This window comes from Fusarium coffeatum (genome assembly GCF_003316985.1).
Source record: "Fusarium coffeatum strain FIESC_28 chromosome Unknown BRIP53273_contig_344, whole genome shotgun sequence".
NCBI lineage: Eukaryota > Fungi > Ascomycota > Sordariomycetes > Hypocreales > Nectriaceae > Fusarium > Fusarium coffeatum.
In genome coordinates, this window is record NW_022158133.1 from 46,494 (window position 1) to 63,853 (window position 17,360).

The 17,360-nt window shown below is 48.6% G+C and overlaps 4 protein-coding genes across 4 annotated transcripts; 3 read left to right on the plus strand and 1 right to left on the minus strand.

Annotated features, from left to right (window-relative positions):
* Positions 1-540: 540 nt before the first annotated feature.
* FIESC28_10896 (uncharacterized protein) lies at positions 541-2,049 on the plus strand (the record flags this gene model as incomplete). The annotated part of the gene is made up of 1 exon (XM_031165026.1): positions 541-2,049. One exon carries the CDS (start codon positions 541-543, stop codon positions 2,047-2,049), a length of 1,509 nt encoding a protein of 502 aa, XP_031010905.1.
* Positions 2,050-2,307: 258 nt separating this feature from the next.
* Positions 2,308-3,406, minus strand: FIESC28_10897 (uncharacterized protein; the record flags this gene model as incomplete). Its single annotated transcript, XM_031165027.1, has 2 exons — positions 2,308-2,846; positions 2,896-3,406. 2 exons carry the CDS (start codon positions 3,404-3,406, stop codon positions 2,308-2,310), a joined length of 1,050 nt encoding a protein of 349 aa, XP_031010906.1.
* Positions 3,407-4,537: 1,131 nt separating this feature from the next.
* On the plus strand, positions 4,538-5,665 carry FIESC28_10898 (uncharacterized protein; the record flags this gene model as incomplete). Its single annotated transcript, XM_031165028.1, has 1 exon — positions 4,538-5,665. One exon carries the CDS (start codon positions 4,538-4,540, stop codon positions 5,663-5,665), a length of 1,128 nt encoding a protein of 375 aa, XP_031010907.1.
* A 951-nt stretch (positions 5,666-6,616) lies between these two features.
* Positions 6,617-17,074, plus strand: FIESC28_10899 (uncharacterized protein; the record flags this gene model as incomplete). The annotated part of the gene is made up of 9 exons (XM_031165029.1): positions 6,617-7,044; positions 7,105-8,933; positions 9,027-10,228; positions 10,400-10,674; positions 10,746-13,492; positions 13,549-15,317; positions 15,366-15,586; positions 15,635-16,271; positions 16,322-17,074. The coding sequence occupies 9 exons, from the start codon at positions 6,617-6,619 to the stop codon at positions 17,072-17,074; spliced, it is 9,861 nt and encodes a 3,286-aa protein (XP_031010908.1).
* Positions 17,075-17,360: the final 286 nt, after the last annotated feature.

Below are 17,360 nucleotides of genomic sequence, written 5' to 3' on the forward strand. Positions count from 1 at the left end.
AAATATCCGTGAAAACGGGACAGGCTGGCGGGTCATGGCGCCTACGCGCTATTTGTTTGGATATCGAATATTGTAAGTATTATCGGTTTCTCAATGTACTGAATGGAAGAAAGCCACGGAATGCTTTGTGTAGATGGCAATACATTATGACAATACCTTTTCTAGCCGTCATGGCCTGAAGCGTTTGTTACCGAGTGTTCTAGTGATCATAGCATAGTTGTATTCGGTAACTGAATTGATGTTCACTTAAGAAGTGATGGTTGACATGAACACATAGGTAGCCAGGACGACAAGATGGGAACACAGATTGGGCCTGCGAACAATATATAAAACAACGAGGAGGAAATGTCTATATAAACCTGCTTCGAGACGTTTTAGCGACGACTTTTGCATCAGCAAACAACCGGAGTTAACATACCAACATCGATATCAGCATAACGGGGGAATCTACCTTGCAAAACTCGCAATCTGTTACTTTTCTCCTGTATATTCTCTTATTACCACTTCCTTTACTACCAATTCCATCTTTTAGCCTCTAAAATGAGTCCTTTAGATCGCTTCAGAAGAAGCCATTTTATTGAACGGCCTGACCTTGGCAATCTTTCTTCGTCGACAGAAACCCTACCGGAGAACCTCCCCGTACCTGAGACATCAGATCTTACTAGAGCCCAGGAGGAAGAGGATCCTACTCCTGCCGGTAGCATCGACGGATCAGCTCGGGAAGTGTCACCAGATGATGAAGATGAAACCTTGGAAGAGTTCGGGCTGAGCCTCTTGGAGCGAGCCGTGGATTTTCTCTCAGGCGTCTTTTCTTCGGGCGACCGATCTGAGCAGGGTCCTTATCCTGACCGTGGATGGAGACCTTGGCTTCTCATCTTGGCTTGTTACTTGGTCTTCATGAACACCTGCGGCTGGACCAATTCTTTTGGTTTCTTCCAAGCATATGACGCCGAAAATACTTCACTTAAAGTAGAACAGATCTCACAGATCGGCTCTTTGAGTGCTTTCCTGCTCTTCTTCGTCGGTGCTTTGGTAAGTCATTCTGTTCACGCTGATAATATCCATTGGATCTTCAGCGTCGGCATAGTGTTCCAATTGTTTGGTACCATTCTAACTTCAACCTGCGATGAGTATTGGGAGCACTTAGGGGCGCAAGGCGTCTTGGTCGGGTTGGGTCACGGCCTCGTCTTTTCCCCTGTCTTGGCTGTTCTATCGACTCGTTTTGCGCAAAGAAGGCTTTTGGCCATGGGAATCGCTGCTAGTGGAAGCTTCGCAGGAGGCGCTTTGTTTACGTCCCTCTTCCAGGATCTCTTACCGAAGGTGGGATATCATTGGACGTCGGTCATCGTGAGCTGGGTGAAGCTGGTGTCTTTGGTCATTGCAATGATACTGATGAAGCCTCGAGCCAACTCTCCAGCCCTTGAACTCTGGTGGATTCAGCTTGTTACTCCCTTCAAGGATATCGAGTATGTCTTGTACATCATTGCTTCTCTCTGTACTACTTTCGGTGTTTACCTTACTTACTTCTTCCTAGTAGCCTATTCCCAAACCGCCCTTGACAGAACCTACCCTTTTGGGGACTCGCTCACTATGTTTGCTGTCTCCAATGCCACCGGCGTTGTATCCATCCTCTTCTTCGTCGCAGCTTATTACTTTGGTGTCATCAACGTATCAGCCCTAACCACGCTGGGCGCTGCCATCATGCTGTACTCTTGGATGGCTGTGAGTAGCCAGACAGGCTTGTATGTCTGGTCCTCGATATATGGTATCTTCGCTGCAACAGTACAGACTCTGCTCCCCACGGGTGTGCTCATATTGACAAACAGTCGGGACAATAGCGGTTTCAAGATCAGCGTGGCATTCATGGTCGTGAGCTTTGCAGCGCTGGGTGGACCGCTTATCGCAGCCAGGCTCATCGAGCACAAGGGAGGCTACAAGGGCGCGCAGATATTTGCTGGCTCGGTGATGCTTTTGGGGTCTGCAATTTTGATGGCGGCGAAGGGTTTGAGCCTGAAAAAACCTGGGGTTGACTTGAAGTTTAAGGTCTAAAGGTATTTGGATGGTGGGCATCGGAAACAGGATGAATCCGTGCGGTGCGAACGATGGTGTCGATCATCGTTGTACATATCTCCGACAGCTTGAGTAGTAGAACAAGCAGGCTTGTTTGACTGACTGTATAAACAAATTACAAATATCGCAAAATGCTATTTCCGTCTATTTGAAGTGTGATCGTGCCGTGACTCCTTTGGAACATTCGATTTGTTCTGGAACAGAACGTACAACATGCGACCGTGAACAACTTTTCGTCTAGTCATCAAGCTTTATAACGACCTTTCCGACCTGCTTACCCTGCCAAACATACTCAATCGCCTCCCCAGCCTTGTCAAAAGTCCAAGTTGAGTCAAGGATATCCTCAAAGGTCATCTGCGTCGCTGAGATCGCGGCCATGAGTTCATCTTGGTCGTCCTTGGAGCCAGCGTTGATACCACGGACGTTGAGCCGTCGATCGATAATAGTAGATACAAACTCCTTAAGATGCTCAGGCTTGGGACCACCAAGGTAACCGACTTGACTGACGATTCCACCTCGCCGTGTACACTCCATCGATTGGACGAGTGAGCTGCTGCCACCATTCTCGACGACAAGGTCGACGCCGATGCCATTCGTTAGACGAAGAACCTCTTTTTGCCATTCAGGGTGAGTTTTGTAGTTGACAGTTTGGATCTCCGGCTTTCCAAACTGCTGCTTGATTTGATCTAACTTCTCGTTGCTTGACGAGGTCAAGATGATTCTGAGACCAGAAGCGCGGGCGAGCTTGAGAGCAAAGTTGGAAACACCACCAGTACCTGTAATGCTGTTAGCAGTGTCAACCACCAAATCTGTAGGTCTCTGTACCTTGGATGAGGACGGTTTGGCCGATCGTAGCTCCCTTGAGAGCAGACCACGCCGTAGTTCCAGCGCAAGGAATAATGGAGGCTTGTATCCAGTCAAGATGCTCAGGCAACTTCGTAACCAACTTCTCATCAAAGACGATGTACGTCGCCAGAATACCATCCTCATTCGCAGCAAGCCAAGACCTGCCAGTTGAGCGCGCGGTCACAAACTCTGTATCAGTGACAGGTGCAACACGATCGCCCACTGAGACGAGAGAGACTCTGTTGCCGACTGAAACAACCTCGCCAGCTGCATCATTGCCAGGGACACCATTGGGAGTCACGGGCCAGGGGTTGCCTCCATTGGCAATGTTGGCGTCGCGGTAGTTGAGGGCTACTGCGTGGACTTTGACGAGAACTGCTGTGGGGTGAAGAGGAAGAGGGAGATCTTCTGTGACGAGCTTGACTTTGGGTGTGCCTTTGGTGTAGTCGTCTGTTCGACGCCAGGCTTGCCGCTGAGTAGGTTGAGACATTGTTGCTGTGGTTTACAGACGATACACTGAGTTTGTTGGAAGAGATGTCTGCCTGGATTGGTTATGAACGACCTTGAGGTATGATGCCTTCAGTCTGATGCGGGAAACCCTCTCCTCTTATACAGATGGCATCATGATACCGACGCCCTGCTGCTGACAAAAAGCACGCGGGGTAACACGCATTTCTAATCAAACTATATCTTCGTGAATAGTTCTGAGGTCATTGTTATATGCTAAGATAGTGAATTTGAACGCCTATCCCTTGCGTTTCCTTGTTTCAATGCCCGCTTATGGGAGAATCTTCTTGTTTATCGGTTTTGGGAGCCGTAGGGTATCCACATCTACGGATAATGCAACCATCGCGAATGCACACCGAAGCGAACAAGACTTGTCTATTTTTACTGAATCTTTGCTGGAGTTTGCACTGGAATTTAGAAAACTGCGGGGTGGCGTGGGAGATAGGTTATGACTTTCGGTTTGGCGATGCATGATGTTCTGGGGTGGTTGTTCTCGGCTTCTATTTCCGATAAACTAATGATAAAATATCTTTGTCATGGACCGTAAACACTCACATACACGAACAAACATGTGAATCACAGTTGGAGTTATTCAAAAAGACAGAAAGAATCAGAAAGATACGATACCAAAACTATAACCAGTCCAACAGGTATATCACGTAGTACAATATCATGAAACAAACAACCAATGACTTACACCATCTTTTCCACTCACACCAACTCGGGAATGGAACCCGCTATGCTACCCTCCAACGAACCAAACGATGCATCACACGGTCCTTTTGCCCCTTCTAGATTTATGCAAAGATCTTCTTCTGGAACTATGGAAACTCGTCAATCCAGATCTGGTAAGTATGATAGACTTTGGAAGTGAGATGAGGGGAAACCGTCGGCAGAGCTAGCTGTTATTCTAGATCCATGGAACAGAAGCTCGGGATGATAAGGGTATGGCAGAGAGAGACGAAGAGATATTGTAGTCAGCATTAACCTAGTCTAGATAGACTTTTGTTAAGAAAGATTGCGCTTCCCTCCAGACATGTGCCCTCCACGGCCGTATCAATAATTCCATCCACCTTGTTACCTCCATCCCCCTCTTCGGGCCATCCTCCTCACCATGTCTGAACTCAAGATAGCAAAGATAGATGTTTTCAAGGCCGACCTCCCATACTCGGGAGGAGTATACTATCTATCCGGAGGCCGCGAGTACAGGAGTTTCGATGCTACCTTTGTTCGCATCACCACCAATACAGGCATCGAAGGTTGGGGCGAAAGCACTCCTTTTGGATCAACATACATCGCTGCCCATGCCCTCGGTGTACGAGCTGGCATTACAGAAATCGCGCCGTCGCTGATTGGCCTGGATCCGCGAAGAGTTGATCGCATCAACGAGGCAATGGATGCTGCCCTTGTCGGCCATGAGCACGCCAAAACTCCTATCGACATTGCTTGTTGGGATATCTTCGGCAAGGCAGTCGGAATGCCTGTATGCGAGTTGCTTGGTGGAAGGACTGACATCGGTCTACCTATCATCTCGTCAATCTATATGGATAAGCCAGAGGATATGCGAAGGCGTGTTGCAGAGCATAGAGCACGAGGATATGTTGGCCACTCTGTAAAGATAGGCGGGGATCCTGGTGAAGATGCACAACGCATCACTGCTTCGCTTGCGGACAAGCAGCCTGGAGAGTTCTTCATTGTGGATGCCAACGGTGGAATGACAGTTGAGAATGCCTTGCGCATGCTGCGGCTACTGCCTGACGGCCTAGACTTCGTCCTCGAAGCGCCCTGTCCCACCTGGCGCGAAATCGTATCTTTGCGCCGAAGGACAAACGTTCCCATTCACTTTGACGAGCTCGCAACAACGGATTCTTCCATAATTCAGATGATCGCGGATGACGCAGCTGAAGGCTTTGGCATCAAAATCTCCAAGAACGGTGGCCTGACCAAGAGTCGGCGGCACAGAGACATTGCTCTTGCTGCGGGTTACACGATGAGTTGCCAGGAGACGACTGGTTCGGATATCGCGTTCGCATCGATTGTTCATCTTGGACAGACTATCCCTGAGAGGCACTTGCGCTGCATTCTTGAGTGTCGGGATATGGTTCAGGGGAAGACGGCGGATGGCGACTTCGAGGTGAGGAATGGTCATGTTTATGCGCCGAAAGAACCTGGGTTGGGTATCACACCGCGGATGGATGTTCTGGGCGAGCCTGTTGCTAGTTATCATCGAACTATAGACTAAATTGGGGATATGTTCTCGTTGATTGTTGGTGTTGGTTAAGGGCAAGTCTGTTAGCAGATGAGTACCTATAGTGCCAAGACTATGTCATGATTAATAGTAGCTCAACCACTTCATATTCTGTGGGAACGTTGTACAACTTGATTAATCTCCTCGGTGCCTACTGATGTAGGTATCTGCACGAGGCCGTCTATCAGGCTGGGCAAGGCAGAGAACAGACATGGGCGGCCAACAACAGCCGGCCCCCTGCGACTGGCCACGCGTCAACCAACGATACGTACACATTATACAGATTTGGTCACTTGGGATTCTCTGCATTCGTATGCAGGTGAGTATGAAATATAGACGCTTTTGCCCAAGGGCTTTTCTCGAAGGCGTTCTTCCACTTAGCTGTGAACCTGCCTGTCTATATACACCGACCCACATAACTTTCAACTCCCTTTGTACTTGCAACTCCTGAGTTATCCTCTTCATGTTTCTGAGTAGACCATGTAACATATGGAAGATTCAAAAAGAGGTAACTGTGACAAACTTCTAACCAATTTCATTATCCCATCTTTTGCTCTATTCTTTGATATTTCGAAGCCAACTCCTGATTCGTTAGGCTGTGCTCGCCCCAGATGGCTGGCTGCCGGGCAGTGACAGTGCAAGTGCAGGTGTCAGTCAATGTTAGCCAGCTGTCAACAGCTGGCAGCCGCAGAAAAAGCATTCAAACTGACAGCCTTGGGTCTGGTATTGATCATCGCGTTTGTTTTTATTTCTTCTCCTCTTCTGGTTTTCTTACCTCTTCCTTCCTTTCTTCATCCTGTCACCATTATTTTCGCAACGCTGTGCTGGTAAGACTGGTTCTATCCTACGATCTATGTCTTCGACTAATGAATAAGATAGATCACACAAAACATTCTACCTTGACACCAAAAATAACCTCTATCTCTCTTTCAGTAACCATTCGACATGGCCGCGAGGTTCGGCGGTCGACCTTTGCCGACCCAAAACCGAGCACCGCCCGGACGACCCCAAGTTGCTCAAGGCCACGGCCAGCATAAGCAACTGTCACTTGATGAGGCCCTTTATAACCATCTTGCTTTACCACCGTGGCTTCCTCACAGACAGGACCCCAACATCAACGACATCGAGTATGCCCTCACAGATCGCCTCTTGGCCTCCGTGAAGCATCTCCAAACGCTCCCAAACAACGAACATAGCGCTTCTGTATGGGATGCTATCCGACGTGGTGTTACCGCCACTAAGGGAATTCATCTCGGAGGGCATATCGATCGCACTGCGCTTGCGAGAGAGTTGAATAACCTCGGAGAGTCAGATTTCCTGATTGTGCATGCTCGAAGCCAGAACTGTGCACTGTACATCAGCCGGTCTCAAGAGTAAGTGGTAGTGCACGAAGCTCCATTGCAATGACACTGTCTTACTAACACTTCCAACAGTCTGGCACTTGGCCCTTCCGTCGTCTTCGAGGCCTTTGAGACCTCGGCCCGCAACGAAAATATTCTCGCGACCGATAACGCTCTTCAATGGGACTTTCCCGGCTGTGCAGTGGCTGTACCTCTCGATACCTTCCGAGAAACTGGCTTCGTCTCTAATCTCGCTAACTTTCTTGACAATGTATCTCGTGAGTCGCTGTCAGAATTCTCCGCACATGCCCTCAAAGCTGGTACTTCTATGCCCGAGTATCGCAATGCTTCTGAGCCTGCTGTTATCTCCTCTCTTCTCATGGGCATCCTCCAGCAAAACGGCCGTCGACTTGCACCAACCATCTTACAAAAGATGGTGCGAGATGATGTTCTATGGAAGAATGCCGAGAAGCCCTGGAAGCGACTTCCGTACTGGCTTGTGCTGCGTGTCGCCATCTCTCGATATCTTGCTCAACGCCTGGGAGGTGAGATTGGTCGCATAGAGTACAAGTTCTTGCTGGTACATCTCCTCAGTGAGTTCCTAAGCCATGCACAGCGAGTGGACATCGGTATCGATCGACTAGACTTTCTGAAGAAGAAGATATGCAGGCGTCTAGTGAAGCTGGATCTCGACAACGAGAGAGCTCAAGACCCTCGTACACCTGACAGGATCGAGTACCTCTTTTCTCGTCTGAGCCCTGGCATTCAGAACGCTATCTCAAAGGCATCCCAGTTTATCGAGGTGTCCTGGAAACAGCAAAAGTTCATCATGACCAAAACTATACCCCCTCTGCCAAGACAGGCAACTTTCGAAGATATGACGTTGGATCTCAAGGTCAGCGGAGAGGGTCTACACAAGATCTGGCGCGGCTTCTCTCGACCTGTAAAATACGACCTGAGTCAACAGAATAACGTGAGCGTTGCTGAGGCTGCCAAGCAACATCTCAGCTCGTTCGCTCACGCGCATTCCAAGTTGATGGAGAAAGAGACAGCCCATAACCAGTTTTGCGACGATAGCGGCTATTTCCCCCGTCCAATAATCGAGAATGCGAGCTATTTTATCAAGGATTATCTCCCTCACTCTGCTGCTTATGAGAATATTCCAGAACTCAAGAGTACCATGATACTAAGTGTCATGGACCTTTGGGTCACTATGGACAAGGCGGCCTGTTCTCTTTATCCTATCTTGAAAGAATTCCATCCCATCTTTCGTCCCGAGATGATCGACATTTTACTCCTTCCGACGGTCGATGAGATGAAAAGACTCCAGAGCATTCAAGTCTATTTGAAAGATCGTATTGCCTCATGCGATGGGTCACACGTAAGCATCTTCGACGACCCTGTCCGTGGCTCTTTTGCAAATCGTTTCTATGACTCCTCGGACTTTTCCGACAAGATGAAGGAGTTACACGAATCCATCGAGGATTGGGCAACCAACGTACGCAACGCCAAGGAAGCCGAATGGATGAAGAAAACGGAAGAATATTCTCGATTATCAAAGAGCGTTGATGAGAGCACTTGCGTATACCTGGTCGATGACAATGACCCCTTCCTCCCTCCTGTTCATGACCGCGACTGCCGCCGCTGCTTCTTGAAGCGCAAGATGAATAGAATGACAATAGATGCATACGAACACCCCCTGCCTTCCGATCAGTTCGTGGCAAAGGCCGTCATCTTTGAGCTTCTATGCCCCCAAAATTTGGCGACCTATCGAGATATTACGTGGACCATTATATCTCACTTAGCACTACCTGCAGAGGAAGGTGTTGAACCAAAATGTTGGGCCCGTATGTACAAGCAGTTGCAGGCATTCTCCAACGGCTCATCGATGAGTTGCTCTCTAGCATCCGTCACCAAGCCATGTAAGTTCGGAGTGCAGTTCCCTTTCTTACCCTCTGCATCTGTTCTATTTGCAGTACACACAATAGTCAAAGTTGAACTAACAAAGCTTCTAGTCCTTGAAACGCATTACTCCACCCTGAGGTTCCCTGTAGAATGGGATGGCGGCCGATCTGGGGTTTGCCGGCCCAACGGGTTGAAGCTTACGTACTGTGATGCTCGCTCGACAATGTGGCCCAGCCGTCGAGGACATCTCAGCTTCTTCCAGCATGTGAAGCTCAAGGTACCTCGATCCATTCAATCTACATTCTCTCAAATTATACAAGACACCTACACCAAGAGTGCGTATGGGGCCTCATCCTACGAAATCATGGCAACAGCGTCCAAGTGTCCCCAAGGACTTAATGTGCACGAATATCTTGCCTTCCAGACAGTTGCTTCTGGGAAGTCCAGGCGGTGGCTATCGATTCTCACAGAACTAGCATCTGCTAACTTGAATTTTTCCAATGAGTCAACTGTCACTCTCCTGTGTTATTTGGCTGTACAGTGCGGTCCTCTTGGCGACACGGGAAGCACTTTCAGACTTACTCACGACATATTTCGGGACCCAAATTTCTGCAAGAGCTTCCTTGAGCAGCTCTCAAATCGTCTTGATAGTCTCTCAGCCAATTGGAGAGAAACCCACCTCATGGAGTTGATCATCACCTTCACGCTACGCACACTTGACTTCGCGTCAGAGGCTAACATCCCGAGTATTGTCGAACAGGCGGGTTCAATCCTCCTGAGGGCAAGGAAGACTTGTGTCCGTTGGTTCAAAATCCTTCGCGTCGAGTCGTACAAGTTTGCAGATGCTGAAACTGCTCAGCGATTTCAACAGTATGCCTTATGGGCCGCTATTTTGTGCAAGCGAACGTTTACACCTTTAGCGCATGGGCTCATGAGCCTGGATAGAACAGCTCTTGAAATCTACATTCAAAGCAGCATTATGCTAAATGACAATCTCGTAGTCAAACTTGAGGCACTACCACAAGTTCTTCAACATGCTGTCATCAGGGATATTCGACTTTCCCATCGTCTTTCCAAGCTGGTGTCGGAATCTATTCTTGAGGATCCCGAGGCGTTCCGCCTTTCTCTTCGAGAAATGTGGCCAGAAGAGGAGGGGCAAACCAGGACCTTCAATCAACTGAGGCTGGAGCCCCAAGCACCCTCCTGGATTTCTTGCCATACCCAAGCCGGTGATGCACATGATGCGATGGAGCAGGTGGTCCTTTACAATTATGTACAAGGGACTTTGCTTGTGAATGGCCGTCCGATGGGGGTAAGTTATTCTTTCCTATGTCCAGGTGAAAACAGCGAGGGGAGAGTCGAGGAAAACGGCGAGAAGTGCTAACATCAGCCTTCGTCATTCTTCGGATCTCCCCACTCTCCTCTGCTTCCTCGAAGTTCAAACATGATGCGCTCACTTTAGGAAATGCTAACAAGACTGCAGAAACTTCCACAGGACCAAAAGTCATTCGTATTGGAGGAGTTGTTCGGCAACCAGTCCCTTCTGACTTGGCCATCAGACCGCAATGGAATGCATTACTGTCTATGCGTGACACCTTACAAATACAAAGTGCATATCGGCTACAGCCGAACGGGAGAGCCTATCATAAGAGCTTTCCGTAACAAATATTCGTTGCAGCTCATACCACGAGAGAAGTTTCGCAATGACGTCCATTCTGACCTACCAGGTCCGTTGGTGGACGGTTGCTTCCACTGGTTGTAAGTGTTCTCAAAATGATCTTGGTGTTACTGCCAATCTAGCCTTACAATTCATATGCTAACAGAATCAGGAACCTAAGAGATGGCAAAGTATTAATCACCAAGAACACCCGACCTTGGCCAGAGGACAGCTTCCGCGGCTACATTCTTGACCTCAATGACCAAACCTGTACGAAGACACGAATGATCAATGATGTCCCGACCAAGGATCATATAGTCAACACTTACAGTCCTCTTTTCAACCGAGTGACCAGAATTCTTGATTCTTTTGAGGACCGTGATCAGATCCTTGTCTATCAGCCGGAACGTCGAAATCTTGCTGTAGAGCTTCGGCGGCTCAATCTGACTTTCCATGTCAACAGAAACAATCGTCTTCAGTCACCTCAGCTGCAATGCGAAATTGACCAAAACCAGGATGCGGGAACCTGGTACGGCCTGCGCAGCAAGCTAGTATGTACTAGCCTTACCAACCCTATGCACAGGTCTATCTTGGTGCCTTTGGGGGGTAAATTGCAAGCGCATTCAGATGGGTGCCATGTCGCCGTAAGGCTTAGCCCGACGGCAAAGTATGGAAGGTTCATCATAAATACGACATTGGGAAGAATTGACTGCGCACCGGAGCCTACACTGGTGTTTACCAAAGCTCTTCTGCATGCTTGCACTTCATTCCTTCTGCCTGATCCTTTGACAGGTCGTACTGGAACAGAAGAAGCTATTCAATGGCTCCAAGCCGGTATTTCACAACCATGGACACCACTCACACCTCCTTCTATGGCTGTATTGCAGAGAATTGCTCAGTTGACTCCACGGAGAGAATACTATCCCCAGGAATTGAGGGTAATGCGAACCGATCACTGGATTGAGAATTTACCTCTACGGCTGCAAAGTTCTGCATTCCGACCCATAGTGAACCAGATCTTAGAATGTTCTGCAACCTTGGGAATATTTGCAACAAAGGACCAGGCTCCCGTTGAACCGCCAGAGTTGCCCCTTCTCGGGGAACTACACTTGCACACACGAGTGGTGTTCAGACAAGAAGCCGTCGAAAGATGCCTGGATAGCGCATCCGGCCGTACAGCACCCACGAATCATCAATATGCGTCTCGAGACCGTCCTACTGTCAACAACATCATGCACCGCAACGTACTGGAGGTCACTCACCTGATTCGTCATTGGTCACAAAACTTCAAGACCACCGATGATCTAGCTCAAGTGCTGTCTCAGGGAGGCAATGTTGGTGGATTTGTGGTTCCCTTAGAAGCAACGTCACTGAATGAGAAACTGAAGGTTGACATTGTTCAGTCTTGGGGATCTCTGGTTTTATTTGCTCAACAGTCGACAACTGATCGTTTCAAGTTGATGTACCTGCTTGGACCAATGTCATTTCACTTGGATGCCAACATGCCACTTCTGAGAACTTTGGTAGCAGCTGCCGTCTTTACAGATCTTAAAGACCTTGAAACACCCAAATGGGAAGAGTTCGAGCATTTCCAGCCGAATCAGACACCGCAGCTCGACTATCTTCTTCAACTTCTTGAGCCATACAAAGCCGCCCCACCAGAAAACGTCGCAGCGGGATTAGAACAGTACTCAAGCGGCAAGGTTCTGCGGAAGGTGCAAATTGAGCGGGCTAAACACGAGTCCAAAGTCGAAAAAGACTGCAAGTACTTTGCCAACCACCTCCTTAGCCAATGGCCATGTCTAGAGCCTAATGTTGGCGGCTTGGAGCAATCACTTCTGATAGATATTGGGCCTGCTTTGGAGGCTATTCGTCCAGAATGGAGGCGATTGTTCATGAACAGAGACTTGGCCGAACACCTCAAGAGCTTTCAGGCGATTCTCGACAAACGCACACTGGATGATAGGTACGAGCCACCCCCGGTACCTTCATCCGAAGATGTTTATACTGTGAGGATACGAGGATGTGAGCTTGTCGACTTACGTCAACTACTCGCGAAACCTTACAGCATTCTCAAGGTGACTACTAAGGCCAGGCCAGCACAAACGGAAGTCCGCGGCTCAACTGACCGTCCATTCTTGAGCGAAAAGGACTTTGGCCAGAATTTTGGTAACTTTGCATGGAAAGGCAATAGAGGTACAGGTACAGGATATGCGGCTAATGTGCGAGGTACTGGCACCCGGAGTAATGGTACGGAACTATTCCCTACAAGTCGGGATGTTGCTGAGTCCACTATGAGATTGAGAACCATTTCCCAGAGTTTGGGATCCTCCAAATCAGAAGTCCGGCGTCGCTATGCCAACGATTTTCAACAGAGTTTGAATGCATTTGAGCGACTCGATCTCTCTGACAAATTCAAGCGCGCTATGCAAACCCGGAATGCCGAAATTGCAATCAGCTCGAAGAAAGTTGAGGAGGGGTTCAATGCCATCGCCTCAGCCTTGAATGTACCGAGTTCAGCCTGCTCTCAAAGGCGCATTTTCTGGCTTAAGGCCGGAAACTTGTGGCCTATTGTAACGAAGTCTACCTTACTTGCTTGCCTTGGGTCTGTTGCATCCCAGGGCTCTCATTTTGGCAGCGGAATGAAGAAGGCCATTCTGAACATGGGAATCAATATCACGAACTATCAGAGAGAGGTTCGACTTCATGACATGGCATTGAAGAAGGCATCAGGAAGATATCACGAAGAAGACTCTAACGTGGGGCATTCCAATTGGAGCCCAGAGGAATATCCAGACTGGCTCCTTCTTGAGATCGAGTCAGATATGATGATTCGCCCTGTCCAAATCGACGTCGCCTTGGCGACAATATCACCGGAGTCCGGTTCTAACTCAGTTTTGCAAATGAACATGGGTCAAGGTAAGTAATACATGGAACATCCATATCTTGTTCTGGAAAACTAAACTAATTTCCAGGCAAAACTTCTTGTATCATACCCATGGCAGCTGCAGCACTAGCAAACAAGAAGCAGCTCGTTCGAATCATCGTGCCCAAGGCTCTGCTTCAACAAACGGCTCAGTTGCTGCAGGCTAGACTTGGAGGTGTCCTAAATCGTGGTATCCGACACGTGCCTTTCTCTCGAAGGACCCCAACAACTGAGAAGAACATCCGAGCCTATCACTCTGTTCATCGGGAGATGCTCAAGTCTGCTGGCGTCATGATCTGTCAACCAGAGCACCACATGTCTTTCATGCTCAGTGGCCGACAACGCCTTTTGGATGAACAACCCCAGCAGGCGGGGCCAATGATAAAAGTACAAGAGTGGCTCACCAGAGTCTCGCGAGACATACTTGACGAGTCCGACTACACCCTGGCAGTTCGGACCCAGCTAATCTACCCATCTGGTTCTCAAACAACTGTTGACGGCCACCCACATCGATGGCTCGTTGCCGAAGCTATTCTTCGACTGGTTGATAACCATTTGTACGACTTGTCAAATGTATTCCCGCATTCCATCAGCGTAATTCGCCGAGATGGGGGAGGTTTTCCTTTAGTCTTCTTCCTTCGACAAGATGTTGAGGACGAATTGGTCCACAGGCTCACGGCAGACATTTGCCGAGGTGCCGGAGGCATACTGCCGTTGGCTGAACAGGCAATGCCAGCTAAAGATCGGGTAGCTGTGAAAGATTTCATCTCGTCAGCTAAACCGCAATCTAAGTATATTAGACTCATACAAAACTTGTCGCCAGACAAACCTAGCCTGAAGCAGACTGTTTACCTCCTTCGTGGTCTTCTTGTCAATCGTATCCTGATGATGACTTTGAAGAAGCGCTGGAACGTCGAATACGGCCTCCATCCCCAACGCGACCCCATCGCTGTTCCATATCATGCCAAAGGAGTTCCTAGCGACCAGTCCGAATGGGGTCATCCTGATGTGGCCATTCTGTTCACCTGCCTAGCATTTTACTATGATGGTGTTAACCTGTCTCAACTCCGGCAATCTCTGGAGCATATCCTGAAATCTGACGATCCCTCAGCCGAGTACGATACATGGACTAGCAGCACGGAGAACTTCCCGCCGTCCCTAAAAGCATGGAACTCCATCAACGTGGACGATGAAATGCAATTGTTGGAGATATGGAAAGTGGTCCGGTACAACGAAGTTGTCGTTGATTACTTTTTGAACAACTTTGTATTCCCACGACATGCAAAGCAATTCGAGGTGAAGTTACAGTCAAATGGCTGGGACATCCCCTTATCGTCGCTTGGTATAAGTGCAGAGAACGCCAAGGCCGTGACAGAAAAGCCCTTGAGTACAGGTTTTAGCGGCACAAACGACAACCGAACAATGCTGCCTCTAAATATTGAACAACAAGACTTGAATAGTCTTCATCACACCAGTGCCGAGGTTCTCACATACCTTCTTCACCCACGAAACCGACGTTGCATTCTGCCACAGGATATTCACAAGTCGCAACTTGGAAGAGCATCTGAGATAGATCTTCTCAGCTGCCTTAGAGGGAAATCAATCCGCATCCTGATTGATGCTGGTGCACAGATTCTGGAGATGGACAACATTACTCTGGTTGAAAAGTGGCTGAAGATCGACCACTCTGCTTTGGCGGGATTGTATTTTGATGAAGAGAACAAGCCTTGGATTTTGACCAGGGAAGGACGGAAAACGCCTCTTATAGCTTCTCCGTTCGCAGACGATCTGAAAAACTGTTTGATTTATCTGGATGAGGTGAGAGGCGCTTTCGAAAGGGTAGATCGATTATGTTAACTTTACTAGGCCCACACTCGTGGTACTGACCTCAGATTACCTCCGGATGCCATGGGCGCCCTTACACTTCGACTTGGTCAGACAAAGGACCATACTGTGCAGGCTGCTATGCGCCTACGACAGCTTGGGACAACACAATCTATTGCCTTTCTTATCCCTCCCGAAGTCCACCAAAGCATTGCTGACCTTCGAGGGAAAACGACACATGAGTCAATTGACTCTGCCGATGTGTAAGTCTGCCCTGAAACAAACCGTGCCTCGACTGACATATTCTGCAGTATCGAGTGGCTGTTAGATAACACATGTGATCAGATTGAGCAACTGCAGCCGCTCTACTTCTCCCAAGGCATGGATTACTGTCGACGAATGCAAGCTGCATTGGACTATCCCAAATTCACGACGGACAAGGCAGAGCGAAAGTCATACGTGCAAGCGATTAAACAGGATGAGAAGCAAAGCTTGCAAAACCTCTATGAGCCCAAGACGAAGAGTCGCATGGCAAGCATGCACACCTCGAGCAACGCAACCCTTAAAGGTTTTATTCGAGAGCTCAATGCTCGACGGAAGACCTTTCAAGATACGGGCAAGGCTGTCCATGCCTCTGCTCTGCAAGAGGTTGAACAGGAAAGAGAAGTTGCTTTTGAAGTTGAGTCTGTTCGGCAGGTAAAAAAGCCCCAGCACTATGCGGCGCTCTCATTTCCCGGTCTGAACGCCAGTCTTGAAACTTTTGTCAGGACTGGTAGACTTCCTGCAGACAACAACTATTTCATTCCTGTATCCCGCGCGCTTGCAAAAACCAGTGTCGGTCGCAAGTTCAAGGTGCAGTCTGGTGTCACAAAATCCAAACTTTTTGAAACTCGCGAATTCGGACGAACTATTCGACCACATGGAGATCTCTCCATGGATAATTTCTTGGTGAGCATTGTGAACAGTAGTTGCTTTTAGTTTTACTGACATATTCTTAGCGTCCTGTTAACTGGATTCTTTGGAGTTCAGTCGCCGAAATCGCCGTCATTATCGTGCCCGAAGAAGCTGAAGCTCTGATTCCTATCATGAGAGACCCCAGTGTGAACGTTCATACACACCTTCTGGTTTACTCGGCACCGATAACCCGCAAGATGCTTCAGTTCAATGACATGAATTTCTATAGCATACCCCCGCTACCTGTGTCTTGGAAGGCACCAAGCTGGTTGCAGGTCGAACTTGGAATCTACAGCGGCCGACTCTACTTCGAATGGGGTGGGTATTATGACACGTGTGTCTTGCTTGGTATTGAAGAGAGTATGGTGGAGAATGTTGACGAGCCTGATATTGAAGGCCTTGTGGATGATGTTGATGTAGAGGATGCCAAAATCAGCACACCTGCTACGAACGGAACCAAGAAGCTTGTCGAGACTCCATTGACCTTCTTGCAAGAGTGGCTCGCAATCCGTCGCCGAGGCCAGGATTTTGCTCACAGCCCTATGGGCTTCGTGAGCCAGGGCAAACGGCTGCACGAAGACCACGTCTTCTTCAAGCAGTCTAAACACGCCTCTATCGAATGTGGCGACGCGGTGACACCACTACCTCTCAGCGCGCCGACTCAGGGGAATGAGCGTCAAGACGATGGGGACTACGGGGTGGATGACATGGGAGCCAATGATTCTTGTAGCGACTCGAGTGATGTTGAGATCGAGTACGACGATTCTGAGTACGGCAGCACGTCCTCGAGTGATTGATAGAGCGCGTTGTGGGTGGATATGAACAGCTCTGTCTTGGAATGAATGAATGTATGATAGTGTAATATATCGGGTTGACCAATCTCCTTTGTCGTGCGGATAATTATTTGCGTTGAATGTCGGGATATGCCATTCGGGTTCCTGAGCCAAGCGCATCTCACTTACCAAATGGGATTCCTTTCATACTTACTGACGACTACCGTTCGAACTCAAAGCAGAATGGATGAATAAAGTAAACTTTGAATCAATTGACGGTATAAAACTCAGAAATGCTTACTGAGACCCC